Raw genomic sequence first — 24,508 nt, forward strand, 5'->3', positions numbered from 1 at the left:
AGTTATGAAGGAATGTAAAACTTAGACGATCATTTTGAGATAAATGTGGCCCTAAATCCCTTTAAGAATTATAGTGCTCTATGCTGATGATACTGCACTCTCCACCACCGCTTTGTTCCTGGAACTGGTCTACGTTTTCCAAACCAAAGTGTATTTAGTGTCCAATTTTTAGCATATCAGTTGATGCAGGAACCTCAGCTCTTTAATGTCCAGACAACATGTTATTTTATTTCATAAATATTAATCCCTATGGTGAAAGTAAAGCTGTAAATAATGACGTTTTTGCTCCCCACCTCCCCTTTCTCCTTCTTGTCTTTCTTGTCCTTCTTCCCGTCGCCTCCACCTGAGCTCTTCTTCTCCACCCACAGTTCAGATTTCTCCACCAGCGTTCGGAGACGATCCAGATCGGCCTTGATCAGCTTGTAGTTTTCCACATCCTGCGAGGAGATCAACAACTGGACCTGTGGAAGAGCAAAAACAAGGATTGTCCAGTGAGTCGCTCCATCAATGCATTCGTGCAATTATCCCACTTCCACGGATTCAACCTGATGTTTTTGTCTGTGTGTTTGTGTGAGTGTGTACCTGTTTGAAGGTGTGCAGCACTTCCTGTCTCTGGCTGAAGTGTCTGAAGAGCAGCTGCAGGGCTCCAGAAACCAGAGGAGGGTAGTCGTGCATGGTGAGGTGGATCAGCACCCGCAGGAACATACGGCCGCCTTCATCATCCACCTCCAGAATACTGTTCCCTTTGCTGAGCGCACACACACACACACACACACACACACACACACACACACACACACACACACACACACACACACACACACACACACACACACACACACACACACACAATATATATATATATAATAACTTTATATTTATGTGCTTCTTGAAATGTCTGAAACAAAGCCATAATTGTTCAATATTGATAAAGGTTTTTATGAATTAAGGTACGTACCCGACTCCAAACATAGCCTCAGCCTGCTCTCCGATGTGCAGCAGGTTGATGGCGGCTGAGGAGGGACAAACACAACAATAGGACTGAATATGCAAAATTCACTGACATAAAAAAGTCTTTATAGTAAAAATAATCAGGAAGCACATTTGGATGTTTATCAAGGGTTGAAAGAGTGTGTTTCCTTTGGCTTCGGCTTTCTGTGTGTACCTGCATGCTCCATATTGGTGGTGGCGTCGGCATCAGCCATGGGATAAACATCTACAAACTCTTTCTTAAACACGGACAGCAGGAAGGAGATGCGGTAGTCGAGACGAACGTTCAGGATGAACTGATGGAGAGTCAAAAACATTGACGCTTTAAAAAACATATATGTTGATTGCTTCAACCGAGCACCAATCCTGGCTTATATCATCAACAGTGAAGACATTAATAAGCAAGAAAATATTGTACAGGTGTAATAAACATGTAGGATACGTTACCTGTAATATCTCCAGTATCTTCAGCTTGGTGTCCATCACAGTCAGGTCCATGTTTTCGATACTATCTTTACTGCCTCGCTGTCCTTCAAGCACCGCCCCTGCACCCCTGGCTCCTGCACCTCCAAATATGGACTGCTTCCTGTTCAGGACCATGGTGGACATGATCTGACCCATCCCATGTATGGAGCGCTTGACGTTTTTCCCTTAAGACAGGGAAAGAAAAGAAAGCAATGGTCTGCATTATTACCTTTTGTTGGACTCAATCCAAGGTGGCAAAGACAGGAGACTTTTGAGACTTTCTGAGGTGGAAAATGCCACTCTACGCAGCGATAGGTCGGGGTGATGTAGGTGGTCTAATTTGTTAGAAACTTTAGTAACAATAGCAGTGACTAAAAGGTTAGCTGACACAGAAAAGCATCTCTTGAAGACTCTCAAACTCAACACCAGTCCGGAGACCCAAATGATGAGTGACAAAAAAGTCTAAAAGACCAAACTACTTGGTTCACATAAAAACGTTTACATAGTATTCCTATGAAAAAAGCACATACAACATATGAAGAAGACCCTCAAATTAAGTAAATGCATTTCTTCGACAACATTTTCAGCTTCAAATGTCTCTAAATTTGTATCAAAATTTGTAGACAAATCAAGATGAACATCATGTTAAAAAATGACAGTGGTTTACAGTTATCAGAGCATAGAGTACCTGATCCATCATCCTGGAATAAGACCCCAGCATAACCAGGATTGGGTCTACAGTCAATGATGCCGAGCAGGGTTCTGGTGAGTCTGAGCAGCTCAAAGAAACTGTAGAATCCAAAGTAGATCAAATGTCTGGCCAAACTCACCACCTGGAGAGAGACCGCAAAGAAGAGGAAGTGATCAAGGATGAAAAGAGCAAGACCGCAGGAATCAGGAAGTGGTGAAATGGGAAAGGAAGTCAAAGAGCAAAGGGCTGACCTCGTATGTGAGTTTGTTTTTCTCCTCGTTGTGAAAGGGCAGCTCGTCGTTCAGGACGTTGTTGAGATATTCCTCCATGAACACCATTGTGTTGGAGAAACGGTTCTTCTTGTTGTCTCTGCTGTCGTCCATGTTGGAGTCATAACTGTGGGAAACACATCAAAACAGATTAACAAAAAAAGTGTTAGCTTACAGCATACAATGTGTTCGAGTCCAAGCCAAAAACATCTCATCTGGATAAACCAATTTCGAGTGTTAAGGCACACAAATATTACAATACACTGATGAGGAAAACATTTGTCACCTAAAAGCATTACCACCACCTTGTGGACGGGAGAGGAGTTTAACCAGATTTGTAGTCTGGGGAAAACTAATTGGATTCAAATTAGTCACTTCGCCAAGGTGTGGCCGAAAGAATGTGGCCTTAAAGACTTCTGGAAGTGACGTGCACATAAAGTCAGTGTGAAGCAATCTGGCCTAAGTGCTGAAAGTCAGGAGCAGACTGTGGACCTCGTGCAGACAGTTGTTAGCGTCCACTGCAGTGGGGACTTGATTTAAACAATAGACTTATCGCCTGAACAGGGACTTGAACCCTGGACCCTCAGATTAAAAGTCTGATGCTCTACCGACTGAGCTATCCAGGCTTCGAAAAGGCCCCTGGAGAAACTGATCACATGCCGTCAAACTTGTGATGTGACCAACAGAGACATCTGTGGCCACATGTAAATGAAGGTATCAAAGCTGATTAAGGCCATGAGCAGAGTGTGGACCTGATGCAGACCAGCATAAGCGTTTGCCGCAGTGAGGAATTGATTTACACAACAAACTTACTGCCTGAACAGGGACCAGATCCCTACACCAGAAGACTATGCTCTGGAGGAACAGATCATGCAACTAAACTGTGATGTGACAAACTGAGACATCATGAAGGTATTACAGCTGATTAGGGTCACAAGTAGACTGTGGACCTCATGCAGACCATTGTTAGCGTCCACTGCAGGTAGGACCTGATTTACACAAGAGATTTATCGCCTGAACAGGGACTTGAACCCTGGGCCCTCAGATTAAAAGTCTGATGCTCTACCGACTGAGCTATCCAGGCTTCAAAATGAACTCACTCTAGTCACCTGACATCCAACTTGTGCTGTAACTGAGACATCTGTGGCCAAAAACCAGGTTTCCTTAAAGGTGGGGCCTTAAACACTTGTGAAAGTGAGGTACTCAGGCAGTGGATTTGTTGGACACAGGCAAAGAAGCCTTCAAAAAGCTGAGATAATCGCCCAAATCCAATCCCAACCTAAGTTGATAGTGCACCATCTTGCCAGTTAGAAGACAATAGAGAAACGGTATATTTTTTTGGCAGCTCCATCTGCCTTAACTTCAGCAAACCCTGTAAGGTAAGATAGGACATACATTTCTCAAGTATTAAAATCGACCTACTCTTTAATGGTGATGGAGGTGGGGATCTCGGTCCAGAGGCGGGCAAACTTCACAGGGGTCACCAGCTCCTGAGGGTCCCGATCTACGTGGGCGTGGAGCATGAGGCGACAGAAGGAGGCACGGAGGTCGAAGGGCAGCGTCTCGTCCATCATGCACAGGAAGATGAGCTCCACGTCCAGCTGCTTGGAGATCTCGTCTATAGCCAGGTACTGACGGTCCAGACACATTCGGGCAAAGAGCTTCAACTGGTACCTGAGGGAAGAGACACTCTGTGAGCTCTGCTTTTTTGTATCGCCACTCTAGAGATGTATGAGGGACAGGACCGCTCTATCTTTGTCTACCTGTAGTAGGTGAGGACGTTCTCATCGTGAGCGTTCCCTTGTCTGGCCTCCTGAGCCAGCTGTCTGATGCCCTTCTCCTGTTTTTCATTTGTCTTGTCTGTCCACACCAGCCATACCTACAGGAAAGAGAATAGAAGTAGAACAGATTAGACAGAATTCAGCATCCTTAGCTTCATTTCTTCATTCTTGAATCTGCAGAAATACAACATGTTTCAATGTTCTGCTTGAAAACATCTCATCTTCGTAAGCAGCCGTGCAAAGCATGTTAAGTCAATGGAAAGCTTTTGTAATTATTCTAACATGGAAGTTCCAACAGCAGTATAAGTCGGAGTAGTAATACCCAAGCTTTCAGTAACCATGGGTCTATCCTATGGTTTGATCCTAGCCCTGCACATTTGTTGCGTTTCCTTTCCAACCAAGTAGTATAAAATACATTTCCATACCCTATTCATTTTTCGTTAAGAGTGAACCACTTCTTCAAAAAATTCAATTTGGAATAAACAGATGCATGAAGAGTCACCTCGTCATCATCTCCATAGTCATCCATCCCGATGTATTCTCCACCCCCGGGGGTAGCATCTTTGGGGACACGACGTCTGGACGGGACCAAAGAGAAATGAAGTTAAATGATATATCGGTTGGTAGTGTATCTCTGTGCTTCTCCACAGGAAGGGTGTGCTTGTGCTATCACTTTGAGTTGAGTTAAACTACATTAAAGCACAGTTTACATTTCTCCACCTCCCTTTAAATATAAATCCAGTACGAATAGGGCATTTAGTAACTGAGGGGTTACAGATCATGCTTCCCTCCCTCCCTCCCTCCCTCCCTCCCTCCCTCCTCACTCTGTCTTGATGAGGATATCCTGGTTTTTGGGGTCCAGCACACATTTACAGATGAGCTCCTGAGTGACGGGGATGGCCACGTTGTTGGACACACACAGATCTGACAGGTAGTCCAGAAACCTGTACAAACACACACACACACACACACACACAAAAAACAAGCTTAATAAACCAACCACAGAAACATATTGACCTCCTTCAATCTGCGTCCTCCCTCCATGTGTACCTGGGTTCTCTGTTCTTGCGGACCAGGCTGACGAAGGTCTCCACCTCGGTCTTGGTGATGTGTTTCTCCAGCAGCTTTCGGTTGTTGTGCAGCAGGGCGGTGATGGTGTCCTCAGCCAGGATGTCATAACCGATCTGACTCTGCATCACACCGAACTGCTTCGCTATGTGCTCCTGAAGGGGGAGGAAGGTAAATGAGGGTGAGTCATAAGTTCAAGTCTAAATTAGTGTACTGCCAAAATTCAGTTTGTTCTGCAGATAAGAACAGTAGATCATCAGCAGAGACACCCTTTGATACAGGAAAAGTTCACTGAACACATATCAAGTAGAATTAGCAGATATTTGACAACTGGGGTCTTCATCATCATCATTTTCCTCATCTTCCTCCTCACCTGGTTCTTGCGGTAGTCCTCCTGGGAGTGTCGGAGGACTCTATAGCAGAGTCTGAACATGTACTGGTAGGGAGAGTTCTTCTGGTCCGCCAGTTCCTCCAGACGAAGCAGAGGACCCTCCCCTTCCCCCCGGTCCTTGAAGGGGGCCTTCAGGATGCCAAAGATCTGAAACACACAATCACAGTAGTGAGTAGTCCTGGTTCAAGCATCTGCTACGTAATTACTTGCAACATTTCTTGGATTGTACCTGTTTGAGGATGTTCTGTTCTCTCATCAGTTTCTGTCTCTCTCGGTTGGCTTTGGCCATGGTTACGTCGAGCACCGCCTGCCCGCTGTTGAGGACGTCAGCCACGAAGAAAACCACGTCCTCCAGCAGCTTGATGGCAAATCTGACAAAAAAAATGTGTGTATGTTAACTATTCCTCAAAGTCTGCCAACCTCTTTTTACTTGCTTTGTCTTTTCTAAAACATATCTACCACAACTCTGAACTTAAGTTTAAGTAGCAAAATGATCTCTGAATCTGTCAGCAGATCATGGTTTTATGACCATGAAGGATAACATGGATACTAATTGGACTATTAAAATGGGTTATGTAAATTAACCACCCAATCAAAAAAATGAAATGCAGTTTTTGCCTTTGACATATCAGATCAAATTCTGATGTTTGAATCAAACTGGATCTTCATGTATATGGATATCAAAGTAGATCCTGAATGCATGCACACAGATATAGTAGATAAACTCCCTATTACACACACACACACACACACACACACACACACACACACACACACACACACACACACACACTGACATACCGGCGGTCGTTCTGGCTGATGAAACCCTGGCCGAACTGGTCCACTACGGTGCTCAGCATGGCGCTGGCATCGTTAGCGAAGTCCAGATCTCTGATCTCCATCACGGGAACAGAGACGATGGCGAACGCCTCCTTATCCTCTTTAGTGGGACACGTTCCTAACTGCAGGAAGAGGTTCATTCATATCACAAACTGAGGGACTGCAACTCCGGCTCATTCATCCTTCACTAAAAAACACATCAACAGTCAATTCAAAGCATGTAAGGTAGATTTGAACTAGAGTGGGCTAACCATGAGTCTGATGGGTCTTTCCTCGTCGATATCGATGGGGACGTTGGTGCTCTGGATCCAGGTGTTGGTGCACAGATGTCTCAGTCGTACGAACGAGTTTCTGGAAGAAAACAGGTTCAAGCGGTTCAGCAGCTACTAGAGTTGGTTTATTGTCCTTTATGGTCCTTTTGATGCTTCACCCGATAAATTCATCTACGTACCACTCTGCTGCTTATCTACTTTTCTATTGTTCTGCTCTTTGGATCACAGTTAAACTGACAATGAAAACCTGTACAAATGCTCCATATTCAAAGCCTGCAGAAAGATAGTATTTATGGCACATGCAGTATTGCAGAGTAAAGGGACAACAGACGCCCTTTTGCTGGGTGAATAGGATTTAAAACGTGCCTTATATCAGTCCAATAAAGCTCGACAGATGTTCTCAAAATGTTTTCCATTTAAATACTGTGTTTATTTTTCTTACCGTGGAACGAACGAGTCGGTCTTCTGCAGCGTGGTCGGGTCGAGCTCGAACAGTGAGGCGATGTCGTTCCCATGAGCCACCGCTACCAACTTGTACTTGATCCTCTCGCCGTGGGAGCGCTTGCTGCTGCGACTGTCGATCTACAGAGGGGTCAGAGGTCAGGGTGAGGCTCAGGAGGAGAAAGGAGACACAGACAGGATACTATGATATGATATTCACTGCTTAGATCTCTATGATGTTAATGAAGTGAACTCACTACAGATGCCGGCTCTGCACTGTCTCCTTTATATCCCGGGTTCTCCTGCAGGAACAACAGTTACTCAGAAATAAATCATCTACGGGAAGAAAACCCATAAATGTAGGAATACAAATAAATGCGATACAGATTTAAGGATTGTAAGTTATTAGGATTTCAAAAGGGCTATGTTGAATAGCATGAGAGCTTTAGCAACGAAGCAATCATACATCCTTCCACACAGTGTTGCCATGGTTACCTCAGCAGCCAGGTAGTTTCCGGTGGCCAGGTGTTTGAAGCGATAGAGGCTGTTCCAGTGTCCCGCCCCCCCACGACACGGGTCATGATGGACAACCTGACGGACCAATCAGAACACAGTGAGGGAGTTTGATAAACAAGGTGTGTGTGTGTGTGTGTGTGTGTGTGTGTGTGTGTGTGTGTGTGTGTGTGTGTGTGTGTGTGTGTGTGTGTGTGTGTGTGTGTGTGTGTGTGTACCTCGATCTCCCACAGGGCGTTGGAGCTGGTGGCGGAGGTGGCAGACTGTCTCAGAGTCGTCCGGAGGAACACGTGGAGCTTGCTCTTGTACTCGTCGCAGGTCAGAAACTTCTCCTGCTCGGCGTGAAACAAACGCACCACCTCGCCCTGAGAGAGAGAGGAGAGTTAAAGAATAAATAAAGGACAATTCTGTGGTTCTGCTCAATTCCAGCAGAACCAAATGGATGTCAAAACACAGTTTGAAAGTTGTGGGTTCCTCTGGATCTTATTGTGTATCATGTCAGACTCCTTGCAAAACACTTTATTAAACCTCCATGAGCTACTTCTAATAAAACATCGATAAATAAAGACAGAAAATATGGGTTTAGACTCGAAACAAATAGTGATGGGCTGTAAAACAAATACCAGGAGATGAGAGGTGCATTAATTCATTCATCGGTTCTTCTAGTCCTTACTTTTCGTTCAAATTCCTAAACATGTGTTACTGTCTCAGGCCTTCACAAACACAGAAACAGAGCATAGCATTCATCTGAATTGTTTCCAACACGCTGGTATAATTAGGGTGACCAGACGTCCTCTTTTGCCCGGACATGTCCTCTTTTTATGTCCTGTCCGGAGCGTCCGGGGGGGTTTTATAAATTCATGAAAACGTCCGGTTTTCACAGTTTTTCATGGGACCATTAAGCGTGTACTTAAATTGAATGGCGCTTTGCACAGAAGTCTACTGTACTTAGACTTCTGTGCAACAATCGCAAGTGTCCTCTTTTTCGCCACCTCAAATCTGGTCACCCTAGGTATAATGCATGTAAAGTCACTCACTCCTTTGAGGACTTCCTCTCTGTTGTCACTGAACATCATGAACAGATTGATCTTCCAGCTGGTGTTGCAGTTCACAGAGTTCACCTGCAGGGGGAGGACAGCTGTTACTGGGAGGCTCTGATGCAGTAATCAGTACCAGTACTACATTCAGTTTCAGGTCTGTGAATACTGTGTGTGTGTGTGTGTCTCACCTCTTTGCAGCCCGGATGGTCGGTCAACTCGTAGCTTGAAGCGTGCAGCGGCTGACCGGCGTTCACCGGGTTCAGGATCACTTTGTCTCCCACCACCACCTGCAACAGGAGGCAGACACTTAATACTCAAACAAATAAATACATAAACATAAATGACTCAAATGTAAGTAGTCTAAACAATTACACAATACGGTCTCCCTCACCCTTTCCCAGAAGCTGTTGATTGCTTTTAGGAGGATTGTCTTAGTTTGTTCTGCATGTGAGATGTCTTTTTTTACCCAGAATGCACTGCGTGACAGGCTTTCTTAAGCAAGTCTTACATTAGTCACTCTGCAAACGGGAGATTCACATGTGCATTCTGACATTCTTAGAAGGACATGTTGCATGTCTTGTATGAAATGGGTAAGCTTCAATAGATTATTGTAATATTTTGTGATTAACATGATCATTGATTTTAGTAAATCAATTATTAGTAGAGGACATTTTGCTGGAAATATGAATATGTGACACAAATCTGACTTTAGTATGCCCATGTGAAAGGGAAAGTTAGGGAAGGTTGTGTTGATAATCAGGGGTTCATCCTCTGGGGACATTATGAGCAGAAGTAATATCCTGCATTGTATGAGACACTTCACAGTATGAAGATTATTCACATTGTCTCCGTTGGCTCTGAGCTTCCAGAAGGGCTGGATGAAGAGCCAGGATCCCTCGTTCCCCGTCCCGTCCAGAGTGACCCGCATGGCGTTCTTCTCCAGCAGAGCCGGCAGACGCTTGTTCACCGTCAGGTACTTGTTACTCTTCATGTGCAGCAACTAGAGAGAGAACACCGTTAGTTATTTCACTCTACGTCACATTAACTCCAGTGAAGTCTGGTCATGTTTCCTTTCTTTCCAATCAAAACAGTCTCATGTTCAGACTCAAACCAGATGTGAGTGTATCCACTGACACTACCATCTAAAACAGTCATCCTGCAGCTGCTGGTTTCAGACAGAGGGACACAGGTTTGATCTGCTCATGTGATTCTTTAACTGTAAGACACTGTAGTGTGTGTGTGTGTGTGTGTGTGTGTGTGTGTGTGTGTGTGTGTGTGTGTGTGTGTGTGTGTGTGTGTGTGTGTGTGTGTGTGTGTGTGTGTGTAAACATGAAGAAGGTGCAGTTTAGTTATTATTTGAATGCAGCGCAATAATGAACTGTGAAGCACCATCTCCACACCTTTGACACACACACACACACACACACACACACACACACACACACACACACACACACACACACACACACACACACACACACACACACACACACACACACACACACACACACACACACACACACACACACACACACACACACACACACACACACACACACACACACACACACACACACCTTTCTCCTACAGGAATCTTTATCGTGAACTGACACGGTTTTCTTTCAACAGCAACCACACCTAGATTGTGTGTGTGTGTGTGTGTGTGTGTGTGTGTGTGTGTGTGTGTGTGTGTGTGTGTGTGTGTGTGTGTGTGTGTGTGTGTGTGTGTGTGTGTGTGTGTGTGTGTGTGTGTGTGTGTGTGTGTGTGTGTGTGTGTGATGACGAAGAAAGATCTACAGCTTGTAAGCGGGGTCAATATTGACACTGACTAACAGATAGCAATACATCGATACACAGCACAACCCTGTAATAAAGTAATAGCTGTGTGTGTGTGTGTGTGTGTGTGTGTGTGTGTGTGTGTGTGTGTGTGTGTGTGTGTGTGTGTGTGTGTGTGTGTGTGTGTGTGTGTGTGTGTGTGTGTGTGTGTGTGTCTGTGTCTGTGTCTGTGTCTGTGTCTGTGCTGTAAATGATCACACATGTATCGGCACAGTCAAAAGGACAGACGTTGCCACGGCGAGGGGAAGGGAGTGGTGTGAGTCATCTGGGTGTCATAGCAACAGGTGTTGGCCTGTCGATCCAGCCAACTGACATTTACTGAAGTACTGGAATCAACTTCAACTCTGACCAATCAGACAAGGAGTACTACAGTCTGGTACTTCTACTTTACTCAAGTACAAGATCTGAGTACTTCTACTTTACTCAAGTACAAGACCTGAGTACTTTTACTTTACTCAAGTACAAGATCTGAGTACTTCTACTTTTACTCAAGTACAAGATCTGAGTACTTCTACTTTACTCAAGTACAAGATCTGAGTACTTTTACTTTACTCAAGTACAAGATCTGAGTACTTCTACTTTTACTCAAGTACAAGACCTGAGTACTTCTACTTTACTCAAGTACAAGATCTGAGTACTTCTACTTTTACTCAAGTACAAGATCTGAGTACTTCTACTTTTACTCAAGTACAAGACCTGAGTACTTCTACTTTTACTCAAGTACAAGATCTGAGTACTTCTACTTTACTCAAGTACAAGACCTGAGTACTTCTACTTTACTCAAGTACAAGATCTGAGTACTTCTACTTTACTCAAGTACAAGATCTGAGTACTTCTACTTTATTCAAGTACAAGATCTGAGTACTTCTACTTTACTCAAGTACAAGATCTGAGTACTTCTACTTTACTCAAGTACAAGATCTGAGTACTTCTACTTTACTCAAGTACAAGACCTGAGTACTTCTACTTTACTCAAGAACAAGATCTGAGTACTTCTACTTTTACTCAAGTACAAGATCTGAGTACTTCTACTTTACTCAAGTACAAGATCTGAGTACTTCTACTTTACTCAAGTACAAGATCTGAGTACTTCTACTTTTACTCAAGTACAATATCTGAGTACTTCTACTTTACTCAAGTACAAGATCTGAGTACTTCTACTTTACTCAAGTACAAGACCTGAGTACTTCTACTTTACTCAAGTACAAGATCTGAGTACTTCTACTTTACTCAAGAACAAGACCTGAGTACTTCTACTTTACTCAAGTACAAGATCTGAGTACTTCTACTTTACTCAAGTACAAGATCTGAGTACTTCTACTTTACTCAAGTACAAGACCTGAGTACTTCTACTTTACTCAAGTACAATATCTGAGTACTTCTACTTTACTCAAGTACAAGATCTAAGTACTTCTACTTTTACTCAAGTACAAGATCTGAGTACTTCTACTTTACTCAAGTACAAGACCTGAGTACTTCTACTTTACTCAAGTACGAGATCTGAGTACTTCTACTTTACTCAAGTACAATATCTGAGTACTTCTACTTTACTCAAGTACAAGACCTGAGTACTTCTACTTTACTCAAGTACAATATCTGAGTACTTCTACTTTACTCAAGTACAAGATCTGAGTACTTCTACTTTACTCAAGTACAAGACCTGAGTACTTCTACTTTACTCAAGTACAATATCTGAGTACTTCTACTTTACTCAAGTACAAGATCTAAGTACTTCTACTTTTACTCAAGTACAAGATCTGAGTACTTCTACTTTACTCAAGTACAAGACCTGAGTACTTCTACTTTACTCAAGTACGAGATCTGAGTACTTCTACTTTACTCAAGTACAATATCTGAGTACTTCTACTTTACTCAAGTACAAGACCTGAGTACTTCTACTTTACTCAAGTACAAGATCTGAGTACTTCTACTTTTACTCAAGTACAAGATCTGAGTACTTCTACTTTACTCAAGTACAAGACCTGAGTACTTCTACTTTACTCAAGTACAAGATCTGAGTACTTCTACTTTTACTCAAGTACAAGATCTGAGTACTTCTACTTTACTCAAGTACAAGATCTGAGTACTTCTACTTTTACTCAAGTACAAGATCTGAGTACTTCTACTTTACTCAAGTACAAGACCTGAGTACTTCTACTTTACTCAAGTACAAGATCTGAGTACTTCTACTTTACTCAAGTACAAGATCTGAGTACTTCTACTTTTACTCAAGTACAAGATCTGAGTACTTCTACTTTTACTCAAGTACAAGACCTGAGTACTTCTACTTTTACTCAAGTACAAGATCTGTGTACTTCTACTTTTACTCAAGTACAAGACCTGAGTACTTCTACTTTTACTCAAGTACAAGATCTGAGTACTTCTACTTTTACTCAAGTACAAGACCTGAGTACTTCTACTTTTACTCAAGTACAAGATCTGAGTACTTCTACTTTTATTTAAGAACAAGATCTGAATACTTCTACTTTACTCAAATACAAGATCTGAATACTTCTACTTTGACTCAAGTACAAGATCTGAGTACTTCTACTCGAGTACAAGATCTGAGTACTTCTCCCACCTCTGGCTTTGTCTTGACTTTATGAATGAATTGACTCAAAGTGAATTAAAACTAGAGGAACATTCCAGAAATAAATGTGGCTGTTTGTAGTAAATTAATATAGACTGCAAAAAAACCTCTAGAAGACAAAAGGAATTGAAGCTCGCTCCGTGTTCAGTTATGAACTAATTATGAGCAACGAGGCCCAGAATAAACCACGTTAAAGAGCGCCTCCTTAAGAAGCCATGTTTTGCATATTTTGTACAAATTCTGTGTGTTTTCGCTCTGAATGCTGTAGGTGTGTATTCCTTTTGAGTCTCTTCTTGTTTGCTTTGTGCCTCCATGCATTTCCTGCTTCTCTCTACACTCACTTTGTGTCCGTATGTCAACATTCTCTGTCTTTTTGTAGCTGATTTTGCATTTCTAATGTGTCCTATTGTAGTTGTTGTGTGTCCAGGTGCTATTCTACATCTCCTTATCATTTGATCTGAATGATTAATAACTCAAACTAACATAAAGCAGTGTCCGCACACAGAGGGTGTTGACCAGATCCCTGTATTCAGGGAAGCATTGAGTCTGAACTTTCACTATACACATTCTTATCTCATATCACTGTTATTTCAAACCCTCGAGACAATCAGTAACCTTTATGTTTCCTGTGGAGCGGATCGGCTGCAGGAATTAATCACAGCGTCACGTTGAACTGTTTATATAACCTCTGACTGATGCAGCTCGTTAGCACTTCACCTGCATCACTGTCCCGTATTTCACAACGTCTCCGTGGACCTTCTTGTTTTCTGTCTCGTTCTGCTTCTGCTCCAGGTTGGAGGCATGCTGCAAAACACACACACACACACACACACACACACACACACACACACACACACACAAAGTAACATCTGGTTGTTAATCCTGTCTTTATACGCTGCAATACAACCAAACATTAACAATGATGGCTCAGTATTTGTAGTGGATGGTAATAACATCCTGCTCTCTGTTGGAGACGTCTTTGTAAACAACTGGTTTTGAACACATTTCAAACTAAAAGGAAGGGTTTTTTGTTTTGCACATGGAGGATAACGTTGACAGAATAAGGTGGAACTTAAATTTTGATGCCACATTTTTTATTTTAATTGCATTATAAGCATACATTCCCAAAGTTTAAATACCATTTTGGGAATAAAGTTGGATAATAAATCAAACCAACGATGAATATTCGGCTTTATTCTTGACTAATCCTCAGCGTTCACAAAATGCTAAATAAAAAGACCGCTCCCATCCTGAGCAAATCATTTTTCACAGAGTCAGACAAATAAAAAGTGAGTGTATTAAACTTATTAAGTTAAAGTATTTGTTCTGCTTCCGTCATAGTTGGTTATTTTTAGATAAAATTATGTATTTTATTTAATTTTTCTTAATTGATTTAAAAAATTGTAATTATTTAATAGTAATTCTGATTTTTCAACCTATTTAAAGCACTTTTCTGCAGCAATGTAGCTTCCCTTGATCATTATAAGAAACGATGTTGAGTATCAAAGAATAAAAACACATCTTTGCATTGAATGAATAAGTGTGTGTGTGTGTGTGTGTGTGTGTGTGTGTGTGTGTGTGTGTGTGTGTGTGTGTGTGTGTGTGTGTGTGTGTGTGTGTGTGTGTGTCTGTGTCTGTGTCTGTGTCTGTGTGTGTGTGTGTGTGTGTGTGTGTGTGTGTGTGTGTGTGTGTGTGTGTTACCTGTAGTTTCTGCAGCAGCACCACGTCAGCGATCTTGTCCTTCTCATGTTTGGCTTGTTTGGCTTTCCAGAACTGTTTCTGAGCCGAGTACCGACTCATGGGACAGACTTTGAAGAGGCAGTCTGAGGAAACACGGGACACGACAGAAAGGACACAAAACATTAAGTTAAATTCAACCTGAAAGCACAGAGCAATCATAACGTCTCAGTTCCTTTTGACTCATCAGAAAATCTATTTATTTTTAAAATGTAGAATTGCTTTATGTTTTGTTATTTATATTTAAAGTAAAATGCACAATAAGTAACTTCCTGCCACTAGGAGTCAAAACAGTAACACAATACGTAGTTTGGCGCCAATTTGAAGTAGTGCGGATGATGTCATCACCATACCTGTTAAATGAGTCAAATTATCCACAGTGTTACTCTCAATAATTAACAAACAGGGCGATTAAAACTGCAAAACACACTGAATAAAGCCGTTTCATGTACAGATCTGTGTTTCGTCTATGGGGTTTGCTCTACTTCTTTCTCTGATCAATTATGATCCAGACGTCCAATCACTAAAATCATTCCTCCGGGAGTAAAAAAACACCACAACTTCAATAGAAAATCGTAAAAATGTGGCTTAAATGTGGATAATTGGTGAATTTATAACAGCTTTTTGCACTTTTAAACACTGAAACATGCTCAAATGGGATATTATCTTCATTAAAATGACAGATTTCTCAAGGTGTGAACATCTTGGAAGCATTTGGGATAATGTAACTCAACAAAATATGCCTAAATGTTACATATAATACCTTTAATCTTCATGTTTTACACCGTTTCATTCTACATTAATGGTGTGAGTGATAAGTTCCAGAGTGCTGATTGGTCGGTGGACCAGCGCCTGAAGCTAATTAGTTGTTTGTGTTTTCATAGCATCAAACCGCTGAAGCGTGTGACAGTTAGTCTCTGACAGAGCGTTTACATTTCCTGCCCGACGACCAAATACGGTCCTTCTGTCTGTGAGCGGACTCCTGGAGGAGCTGATTAAACACTGTGTGAGGAGAAGTCAACAAATCACCCAAAATTATTCAGATTTAGCGCCATAAGTTATTATTATCCAATAGTTAAATAAAAGTAATAGCGAGATCATTGTTACATAAATAATTATCTACAAACAGGATCATAAAAGCTGAGTGACCGGACGAGGGAGAGAACACAAACAGAGAGAGAGGAGTAAATATTGACTCTCTTCCAACAGATCCTGTACATTAAAACTGTTGCTGTGTGTGTGTGTGTGTGTGTGTGTGTGTGTGTGTGTGTGTGTGTGTGCGTGCGTGCGTGCGTGCGTGCGTGCGTGTGTGTGTGTAAGGCAAACATACTTTGCCTGTGTGTAGTAACTCAGTTGTTTGGTGATGATCTAAATGGCCATTCAGTTTTAAAGTCATCTTGACATAAGGAAATTAGCTTTTAACACTCGCTAAAACACACACACACACACACACACACACACACACACACACACACACACACACACACACACACACACACACACACACACACACACACACACACACACACACACACACACACACACACACACACACACACACACACACACACACACACACACACACTTCCAAAAACTAAAACTTGTGACTTTGGAGTTGAGCTGTGACTCTGATCTACATGTCAATTAGTTCAACTGCTCACTGTCACAAACAGAGCAGATGGTGTGTGTGTGTGTGTGTGTGTGTGTGTGTGTGTGTGTGTGTGTGTGTGTGTGTGTGTGTGTGTGTGTGTGTGTGTGTCTAATGATAGCAGCTGGACGTAGATCACTCACACATATCATTTATATTTCATGCAGCACTCTGGAGGTTTTCATGGTTCTGATATGGAGACCTGACCCAGGACCAGAATCAGGCCGAGCTGAGGACTGATTTGTGTCTTTCTGGTCTTGTTTTAAGACTTTTATATACAAACAACCTCTGTCGGATATGACTTTTCCAAAAAATGATGTTCAACTTCCTCTTATAAAGCTCTTAATGTCGTCCATTTCCCTCGCAGAAAAAATGGAAATCAACCAAAAATATTTTCCATTTCAAAAGATAAAAAGCCGGACTCTAATCGTTATTCTCTGATCTATATGTGCACGCATCTCCCAAAAATGCATGTTACTAACTACATAGATCCGGGGTTTCTCTCCACGAATGGGTGCACATGTTTTATTGCATTTTATTATATGTAGTATAAAGAGAAGGGTCTAGACCGGCTTTGAAAATAAAATGCAATGAGATAACTTCTCCTGATGATGATAGAAATCAGTTAATAAATCATGTTGGGAAGGAGGGGAGGTTTGGTGTATTGGATAATATCCGAAACTCAGATTTTGTTGTGTGCTTTTAGTTGTGATTGAACAGGTGAATGGGATATTTCGCCACGAAGCAGAAACAGGTTGTACAGTAACAACAACTCTCTACGAGGAGATCAGTTGTGACATGTCAGACCAACGCACCTGACAAAAACAAATTTAACGTAACTCATTTATGACCTGCTGTGATTGTGAACAATTAGTGACACACACACACACACACACACACACACACACACACACACATCCACACAGAAAAAATGCAGAAGTCTGCCAGATCTTCCACTGAATGTTTGATTGGTTTCTAGTCAAGGAAAGATGAAGGTGTCTTCTCCTAACACCTTCAGGTTTCCCACTTCAAAACTAGACTGTGGTCTTCCCATCCATTAGTAATCCACACACACACACACACACACACACACACACACACACACACACACACACACACACACACACACACACACACACACACACACACACACACACACACACACACACACACACACACACACACACACACACACACACACACACACACACACACACACACACACACACACACACACACACACACACACACACACACACACACGTACCTCTGAATTTCTTTGGAGGATTTTCCAGATCTCCAGCAGCCGGTTCGACCACACAGCGGTCATCCACCAACCTGCAGACAAAAACCACAGAGGAGAAAAGTCTGTTAGGTGATTCCACTTAAAAACAACACAATTATGGAGGTAACTCATTTTAAAAACAGCATATTCCCAACCTTTAAATGATTTGTTAAAATATAAATGTGTGTATTGTCTCTCTGCTACATTGATTAGAAAAATAAGGGGAAATCCAACAAGGGGAGAGAGGGATGAAGACACAAAAACAAACACTTAATTGTACTTAAATCAGTTTGGTCATCTGGCAGCAGAGCAACTGGCAGTAAACGTGTTAAAACGTTCAGAATAAACTTCTATAATTCTTCCTCAGAAGACAGGAAACAACGATGGTGTTGGTGACTCCTAATCTTTTTTGAGAAACAAGTTTCTAGATGAAGACACAGTAAGTGAGAATTTAGATTGACAGATAGGGCAGGTCTGAGAGACTTCGAGGAAGGCAAGAGGGGAGTTTTCAAAGAGGCTCTATTCTGCTTTAGGGGGTTTTCCCTTTGCTGTAGTGTGTTGTATAGGTTTAAGTGCATGTAAATGGTCTGCAAAGACTAAAATGTCCCCTTTAAAAAGATGAAACATGACAACAACAAAAAATGAAGAAATGTAAGTCCAAATGAAGTGTGAGTGTTATAGGAGTGAATCTCTTTTACGATCAGTGTTTAGGCAACAGAGAGGCTCAATAGTGACTGACACACACACACACACACACACACACACACACACACACTTGGTCTCCCAGTGAGTGTAGTTAATGTGTGTATGAATGGGCTGGTAATCCTACTGACTGCAGGCTGTCTGCAAGAAAGCTTAAGCTGTGTGTGTGTGTGTGTGTGTGTGTGTGTGTGTGTGTGTGTGTGTGTGTGTGTGTGTGTGTGTGTGTGTGTGTGTGTGTGTGTGTGTGTGTGTGTGTGTGTGTGTGTGCGTGTGCGTGTGTGTGTGTGTGTCATGTTTTCTCAGACTGATTATCCTGCGGCTGATTTTCTTTTGTCTGAACTCGAGCAGGAAAGTAAATGTTGGACTTTTATTGTGAAGGAGACAACATCCAGCCATGTCAACCTTCAAAATAAAAGCATTGTTTTGTATGAAGGATCCACACACTGATTAGAGCTCCTTTAACTAACATATATGAAGCATATAAAGAACCTTATGTCATTTAAAAGGATGGATTTGGTCTTGGCTTGATTCTATTTGAATAATTACGTCACATGATGATCATAGTTTTGCATCCTGGCTGAGTCAGCGACCCATTACAAACCAAAACCACAGCCTGTAAACAAATCAGGAGCTGCAAGTGTTAGTGGGAAAAGCTCCAACATTCATATATATTACATTATCCTCTGGCAAACTTCAATGAGCTGTGTTCAAATGATTCATCACAATACAAGACCCACAACACAAACATAGAGCAGATTGATACAGCTGTTTCTTGCAGTAGAAATATAGCTGCCGTGCACTGGATCAGTCGGTATATTCGATAATAATAGAAGTACATACAGGATAAAAATGTACCTGTCTTGACGGAGATACAAATCATTCTGTTGGGAGAAAAACACCTTAATTTAATCACCACTTTGTTGCACCAGTGGTGGGAATAATCTACTGCGTTACATTTAAAAGTTGTGCAAATTTGATTTAAAAACGGGTTAAACTTCGGTTAAATGCAGCGGATAAAAGCGGCTAATGTAGTTTATTTCACCAAGGAAGGAGGGCACGTTTTTCTAAACCAATTTTCCTATGCGTTTGGTTTTTCAGAGACCAATAAAATGAGAATACTTTCTATTTTCTTTCCGTCCTTAATAGATAAAACATCTTCACTTTTCCTTCTTCATTTTTTCCTGTCTCACATTTTTCTCCATTGCTTTTCATTTGTTTCCCTTCCTCCCACTTTCTTCTATCTTTCCTTCATTTCCTTGTCTTCCTATCTTTTCTTCACTTAGTCCTCACTTTGCTAACTGCCTTTAATGTCCAAAGAGTCCCATTTCTTTCCTTTTAATCACTTTCTTTTGTTACCGTTTTCACCTCTAATTCCTACATTCTTCTCTTCCTCTTTCATGCCTTTCTTTCTTGGAGACATCTTCACTTTCCAAAACATATTCCCATTTTTCCAAAGTGTTTTTTTCAGACTTTCTATACTGTCTCTCGTGTCCCTTTTTCCCGACCACACACAGCGCCCCCACCCGTCACTTAAACAGCCTCTCCAGTCTTTTGTCTGCCTGCCAGGTGTGTCCCAGGTGTGTGCAATGCTGATTGCTCCATTCACAAGACACACACACACACACACACACACACACACACACACACACACACACACACACTCAGGGCTGTTGACTCAGTGAGCATGATTGCTCAGCTGGTGTGTTTCGGTGTTTCACCTGATCTATAGAAATCACATCAACCACATCTGTTCCTGAGTCGATCAGCAGCAAAGTGTTTCTGTCAGACATCGTCAGCACAGTTAGGTTTCTTTGTTCATTCCTCCGTCCCATCTGTACGTCTTACTCACTTTTAACCACCTTATCTCTTCCCCTCGTTCCATAATCGTTTCCAAGGACTAGAACTAATCTAGTTTATTATTAAGACTTGATAAAGCTGTGAAAAGTACTTCTACGTCTGTTGAATTTTTGAGTTAAAGAGAACGTATTGTGCTCATTTTCAGGTTGATATCAGATCAGTATTCTCTTCCTCTCCTGGGACATGTCTCCATGCTTTAATGTTCAGAAAGCTCTTTATGTTTCTCATACTGCCTGTGCTGCAGCACCTCTTTTCACCCTCTGTCTGAAACCAGAGCCCAGTCTGCTCTGATTGGTTAGCTGGCCGGCTCTGTGGTGATTGGTCAACCGCTTACAGATGTCCGTAATTTCGAAGGCTTTATGATATGAACTATTCAAAAACACTCCTTATAAATGGTTGTGAGCAGCACCGATGATTTCCGGATTATTTTTTGTCTTTGATGATTTTTTTGGTTTCCCTGTAAAGATGATTTGATTACAAAGACATGAATTGTATTTATTTTTTCTGGCCCCTTTTGAACATGAGCTTTATTATTTAAACTTGTAAAAAAAATCTTTGCTAACATGTTCAATAAATTGACGAAAAACTTGAAAACTTAGTTAGAAAATACAGAAATTCAGTAGGTATGATTTCTTACAGCCACTAATATTTGCATCCTCTTTCTACATGTATCGTATATGAAATTTGTTTGGTTTGGTTCTTCCTGCTCCTCCTCCTCATCGTCCTCGAATATCTGATTTGAATATGGATTTGTGTATCTGAAAAAGCCCAGGTGTTTTCAGTCAGTCACAAACTGAACCTGCAAGAGGAGACGGAGCAGGACACACTACCACATATTGTTACCCGATAATTTAAATTATGGGATCGCACAATCAATGACAATACAAACCAGTTCAAACCATCACTCAGACGTTCAATCAACTAACAAACAGCTGAAAAGGAGTCGCTTCCAGCTGTGTTTAAGTTTAGATATTAGCAGATATTTATTATCATATGTCAACTTTGGGTACAGCTACATAAAGAAGTTGATTTGGGCCTAAGGCAGTAGAAGCAGACATTTAATGAAAGAAAGAAATAAAAGATTAATCAGAACAAATCATTTCAGTCCGACACAAATCAACCGAAAGATGTTCTGATACCGACATCTTTGACTTCCCGTGTGAGTGAACATCCCAGTGAGTGTGAGGATGCTTTAAAAACACATCATTTAGTGAGCAGATCTCTGTTAAATAAGATGTAAATTAGAACCGTTATAGAGAACCCCTTTCCCTCTGCCATGCATGCAGGTATCACTATTAACACAAGCGTTGGAAAACTAAAACTGAAAGTAAAGCAGAAAGTAAAAGTAACAGCTGAGCAAATGTGTGAAAGCATCCCACTCAAGTTTCTACCAACAAGTCGCCTCAAGACGTCTAAATATAACGCTTCTGTTTCCTTTCTGAGTCAAATGTAGGATTATTCATTCATTTCAAGCGCCACAGCTCCACTGGATCTTTATATCTATTTTCAATTTCACCCTATTCTTTTAAAACTGTAGTTCCTTGCCCTTTGTCTTATTACATTGCCACGTGTTTCCTTTGTGTCTTGTCTTGTCTTATGTAGAGCAGTATTTGAGTTGCCTTGCAGGTGAACATTGCTGTACAAATAAACGTTGGTTGTGAGGAGCATCAGGCGGATATTTAACCATTGAACCACAGACACTGACTCATCCCAGCTCTCAGCAGTGATATGATCCTCAGATAAACATTAATCCTCTGCAGGAGAGCGCACCGGAGATCAGAGGACTAATCCTCAGGGGAAGCAAAGGTGGAGGATTGAGTCGACCGTTTTAGGTTAGAAATCGTTCTCAAACCTGTCTGATATTATTGAGTCATTGTCTCAAAAGCTTGGAGTCGCTTTTGAGAGACTGTCAACCCCAAATCTAAATTATAAGATGTATTTTCGCTCTAACAGACTATGGATGATTTGTATGTTGTAAAACAGGGGAGGCAGATATGAACAAAAGGCGAGCTTTATTAAAATAAAAGCCGGTACAGAAGCTGCAGCGAGGTTGAAGAAAAGAAAAGAAAAGAAAAGAAAAACAAGGAAGAAACCGGGAAGACTTAGGAGACACAGGAGGGGATGACGATACCAAAGAACACAAGGGAAGAAAAGGCTATACACACACACACACACACACACACACACACACACACACACACACACACACACACACACACACACACACACACACACACACACACACACACACACACACACACACACACACACACACACACACACACACACACACACACACACACACACACACACACACACGACTAATCAAAAAGAGAAGACACAGCTGGAGAGGGGAGGTGGCTGCAGGGGAACCAAAGAGACTATGAGACACGGGTGAGAAAACACAGGAAGTGAGACACAAGGAGAAAAGAAGTTTCAAAATAAAAGAGGAAACCATAAACACACAAACTAAGGTCATGACAGTGGCAGAGGGAAGGAGATTTTTTCTGCTTAGAACTGGATGGCACTTGGCTTGTGGTGCAAAAAACGCTACAAGCCAAACTAAAACACAATGTCTCTTCCTAGAAAGGGAGGAAATGAAACCAAAAGGTAAGTGGGTGTAACGAACAGCCTTCACAAACAACAGATTTATGGACGATACCAAAAAACGTGATGAACTCTCATCATGTTTTGTGAGTTGAAACTAAAATAGATTTGGTAAACTATGAGCCAATAGTGCATCTCTGTCATTATGGTATCAAAAATCGATAACTTTCCGTGCAGCTCAGGTTTGTGTTTCCATCTGTCTTCTTATTCTTAGACCTATAGATGAAGCAACCTGTTTAACCGAGGTAGGTTGTAGAGGGGGGGCTGTCGTGTGTTCAGGCAGGTGAGGATTCCTGGCTCTGGTTTGAATCCTGTTTGTGTTGACGCCGCAGTATTTGACTGTAAGGAAACCAGCAGGTTCATCCACTCACATCTCCCTCTCCGTCTCGCTTACTCAAATGTCTCTCTGTCTCTAGTGTGCCGCCAATGTGGATTAAAAACAAACTGTGGGTTTACGGAGAGCTGAAGGCAATGTATCTACTTAAAAAATAAGAGCTGCAAAGATTAATCAATAATTTGTCAACTATAATCAGTTCTAAGTCTTTTTTTTAGAAGAAAAAGTCACATTTTTCTGACATTTAAAGACAGAGTATTGCATTTTTAGAAACTTGAACTTAATTTTCTTTTCTACATCCCCTTCTAGAATCACCTAATGCTAACGTGATCACTGTTCAGACTCTGTGTACTTTAGCTCTTTTTCTGTTTGTAATATGTTATATTGTACTATACATCACACTGCACTTCACTTGTCTCAGTAGAATCAAATCTAACCTAAAATATGTAATAGAGATCTCATTGTGTATATATTTTCTACACTCTATCAGTATCAAAGTAACTGGTAAACAAAAGTTATGCTATGTGAGTTTCTCCTCCTTGCATACTGTATGTACCAAAGACGTGCCGATAGCATCTCCCTCCTTACAGCTGTTAGCATGTGACGCTAATGCGGCTAACACAGGGGACCTATTGTTCCATTCAGGTCAACGGGAGCCAGTGAGTCAACAAACACCAGGTAAAGGTCAAGATCAAGTTAAATACAGAGGAGTGGGTGAAAGAACAGGAAACACACACACACACACACACACACACACACACACACACACACACACACACACAGAGACTGGCACAGTGGAAATCTCCCTTGGACATACTCGGTACCACTTCCTTTTCCTGCCATAGCTGCCACTTTCTCTGAGCGTGTGTTAAAGGTTGGATTGTTGTCAGTACGCCAGAACTTAATGAACTCTCTGGAGATCGTCAGAGTGGAGTCATTACTGTTGTTTCAGACTAGTGGAGAGAATTCTTCCTAAACACAGATTTACGGTAAGTGTTTATGTAACTAACTTTGTGTATTTGTGACTGTGGATTTCACTTCAATTTGGCAAAAGTAAGCCTTAAATAATGTAGTAATTGTGACATCTCAACTTCCCTGCAGTGTGTTATATAGGTTTTAGTGCATGTACATGGTCTGCAAAGGCTAAATTC

The 24,508-nt window shown here is 41.6% G+C and overlaps 1 protein-coding gene and 2 non-coding genes across 5 annotated transcripts in view; all 3 read right to left on the reverse strand.

The window, feature by feature from the left end:
• The window catches only part of itpr3 (inositol 1,4,5-trisphosphate receptor, type 3), a 44,063-nt gene that overhangs the window by 16,986 nt on the left and 2,569 nt on the right, over positions 1 to 24,508 (reverse strand). For all 3 annotated transcript variants that reach the window (XM_063884571.1, XM_063884563.1, XM_063884555.1), the window contains exons 2-27: positions 17,840 to 17,910; positions 14,889 to 15,010; positions 13,905 to 13,991; positions 9,603 to 9,761; positions 8,950 to 9,048; positions 8,759 to 8,842; positions 7,940 to 8,086; positions 7,704 to 7,799; positions 7,466 to 7,510; positions 7,210 to 7,349; positions 6,747 to 6,846; positions 6,457 to 6,617; positions 5,885 to 6,026; positions 5,638 to 5,802; positions 5,247 to 5,419; positions 5,021 to 5,140; positions 4,699 to 4,774; positions 4,179 to 4,294; positions 3,838 to 4,089; positions 2,398 to 2,542; positions 2,144 to 2,288; positions 1,438 to 1,640; positions 1,166 to 1,286; positions 959 to 1,013; positions 583 to 748; positions 294 to 461 (exon numbers count right to left, since the gene is read on the reverse strand). In XM_063884571.1, coding sequence (XP_063740641.1) covers positions 294 to 461; positions 583 to 748; positions 959 to 1,013; positions 1,166 to 1,286; positions 1,438 to 1,640; positions 2,144 to 2,288; positions 2,398 to 2,542; positions 3,838 to 4,089; positions 4,179 to 4,294; positions 4,699 to 4,774; positions 5,021 to 5,140; positions 5,247 to 5,419; positions 5,638 to 5,802; positions 5,885 to 6,026; positions 6,457 to 6,617; positions 6,747 to 6,846; positions 7,210 to 7,349; positions 7,466 to 7,510; positions 7,704 to 7,799; positions 7,940 to 8,086; positions 8,759 to 8,842; positions 8,950 to 9,048; positions 9,603 to 9,761; positions 13,905 to 13,991; positions 14,889 to 15,010; positions 17,840 to 17,910 — 3,358 coding nt within the window. The remainder of the gene's footprint in view (positions 1 to 293; positions 462 to 582; positions 749 to 958; positions 1,014 to 1,165; positions 1,287 to 1,437; positions 1,641 to 2,143; positions 2,289 to 2,397; positions 2,543 to 3,837; positions 4,090 to 4,178; positions 4,295 to 4,698; positions 4,775 to 5,020; positions 5,141 to 5,246; positions 5,420 to 5,637; positions 5,803 to 5,884; positions 6,027 to 6,456; positions 6,618 to 6,746; positions 6,847 to 7,209; positions 7,350 to 7,465; positions 7,511 to 7,703; positions 7,800 to 7,939; positions 8,087 to 8,758; positions 8,843 to 8,949; positions 9,049 to 9,602; positions 9,762 to 13,904; positions 13,992 to 14,888; positions 15,011 to 17,839; positions 17,911 to 24,508) is intronic.
• trnak-uuu (transfer RNA lysine (anticodon UUU)) lies at positions 2,969 to 3,041 on the reverse strand. Its single transcript has one exon. It is a non-coding gene; the product is annotated as a tRNA-Lys (tRNA).
• trnak-uuu (transfer RNA lysine (anticodon UUU)) lies at positions 3,427 to 3,499 on the reverse strand. The gene has a single exon. It is a non-coding gene; the product is annotated as a tRNA-Lys (tRNA).

The sequence above is a fragment of the Eleginops maclovinus genome, chromosome 1 (genome assembly GCF_036324505.1).
Source record: "Eleginops maclovinus isolate JMC-PN-2008 ecotype Puerto Natales chromosome 1, JC_Emac_rtc_rv5, whole genome shotgun sequence".
Lineage (NCBI taxonomy): Eukaryota > Metazoa > Chordata > Actinopteri > Perciformes > Eleginopidae > Eleginops > Eleginops maclovinus.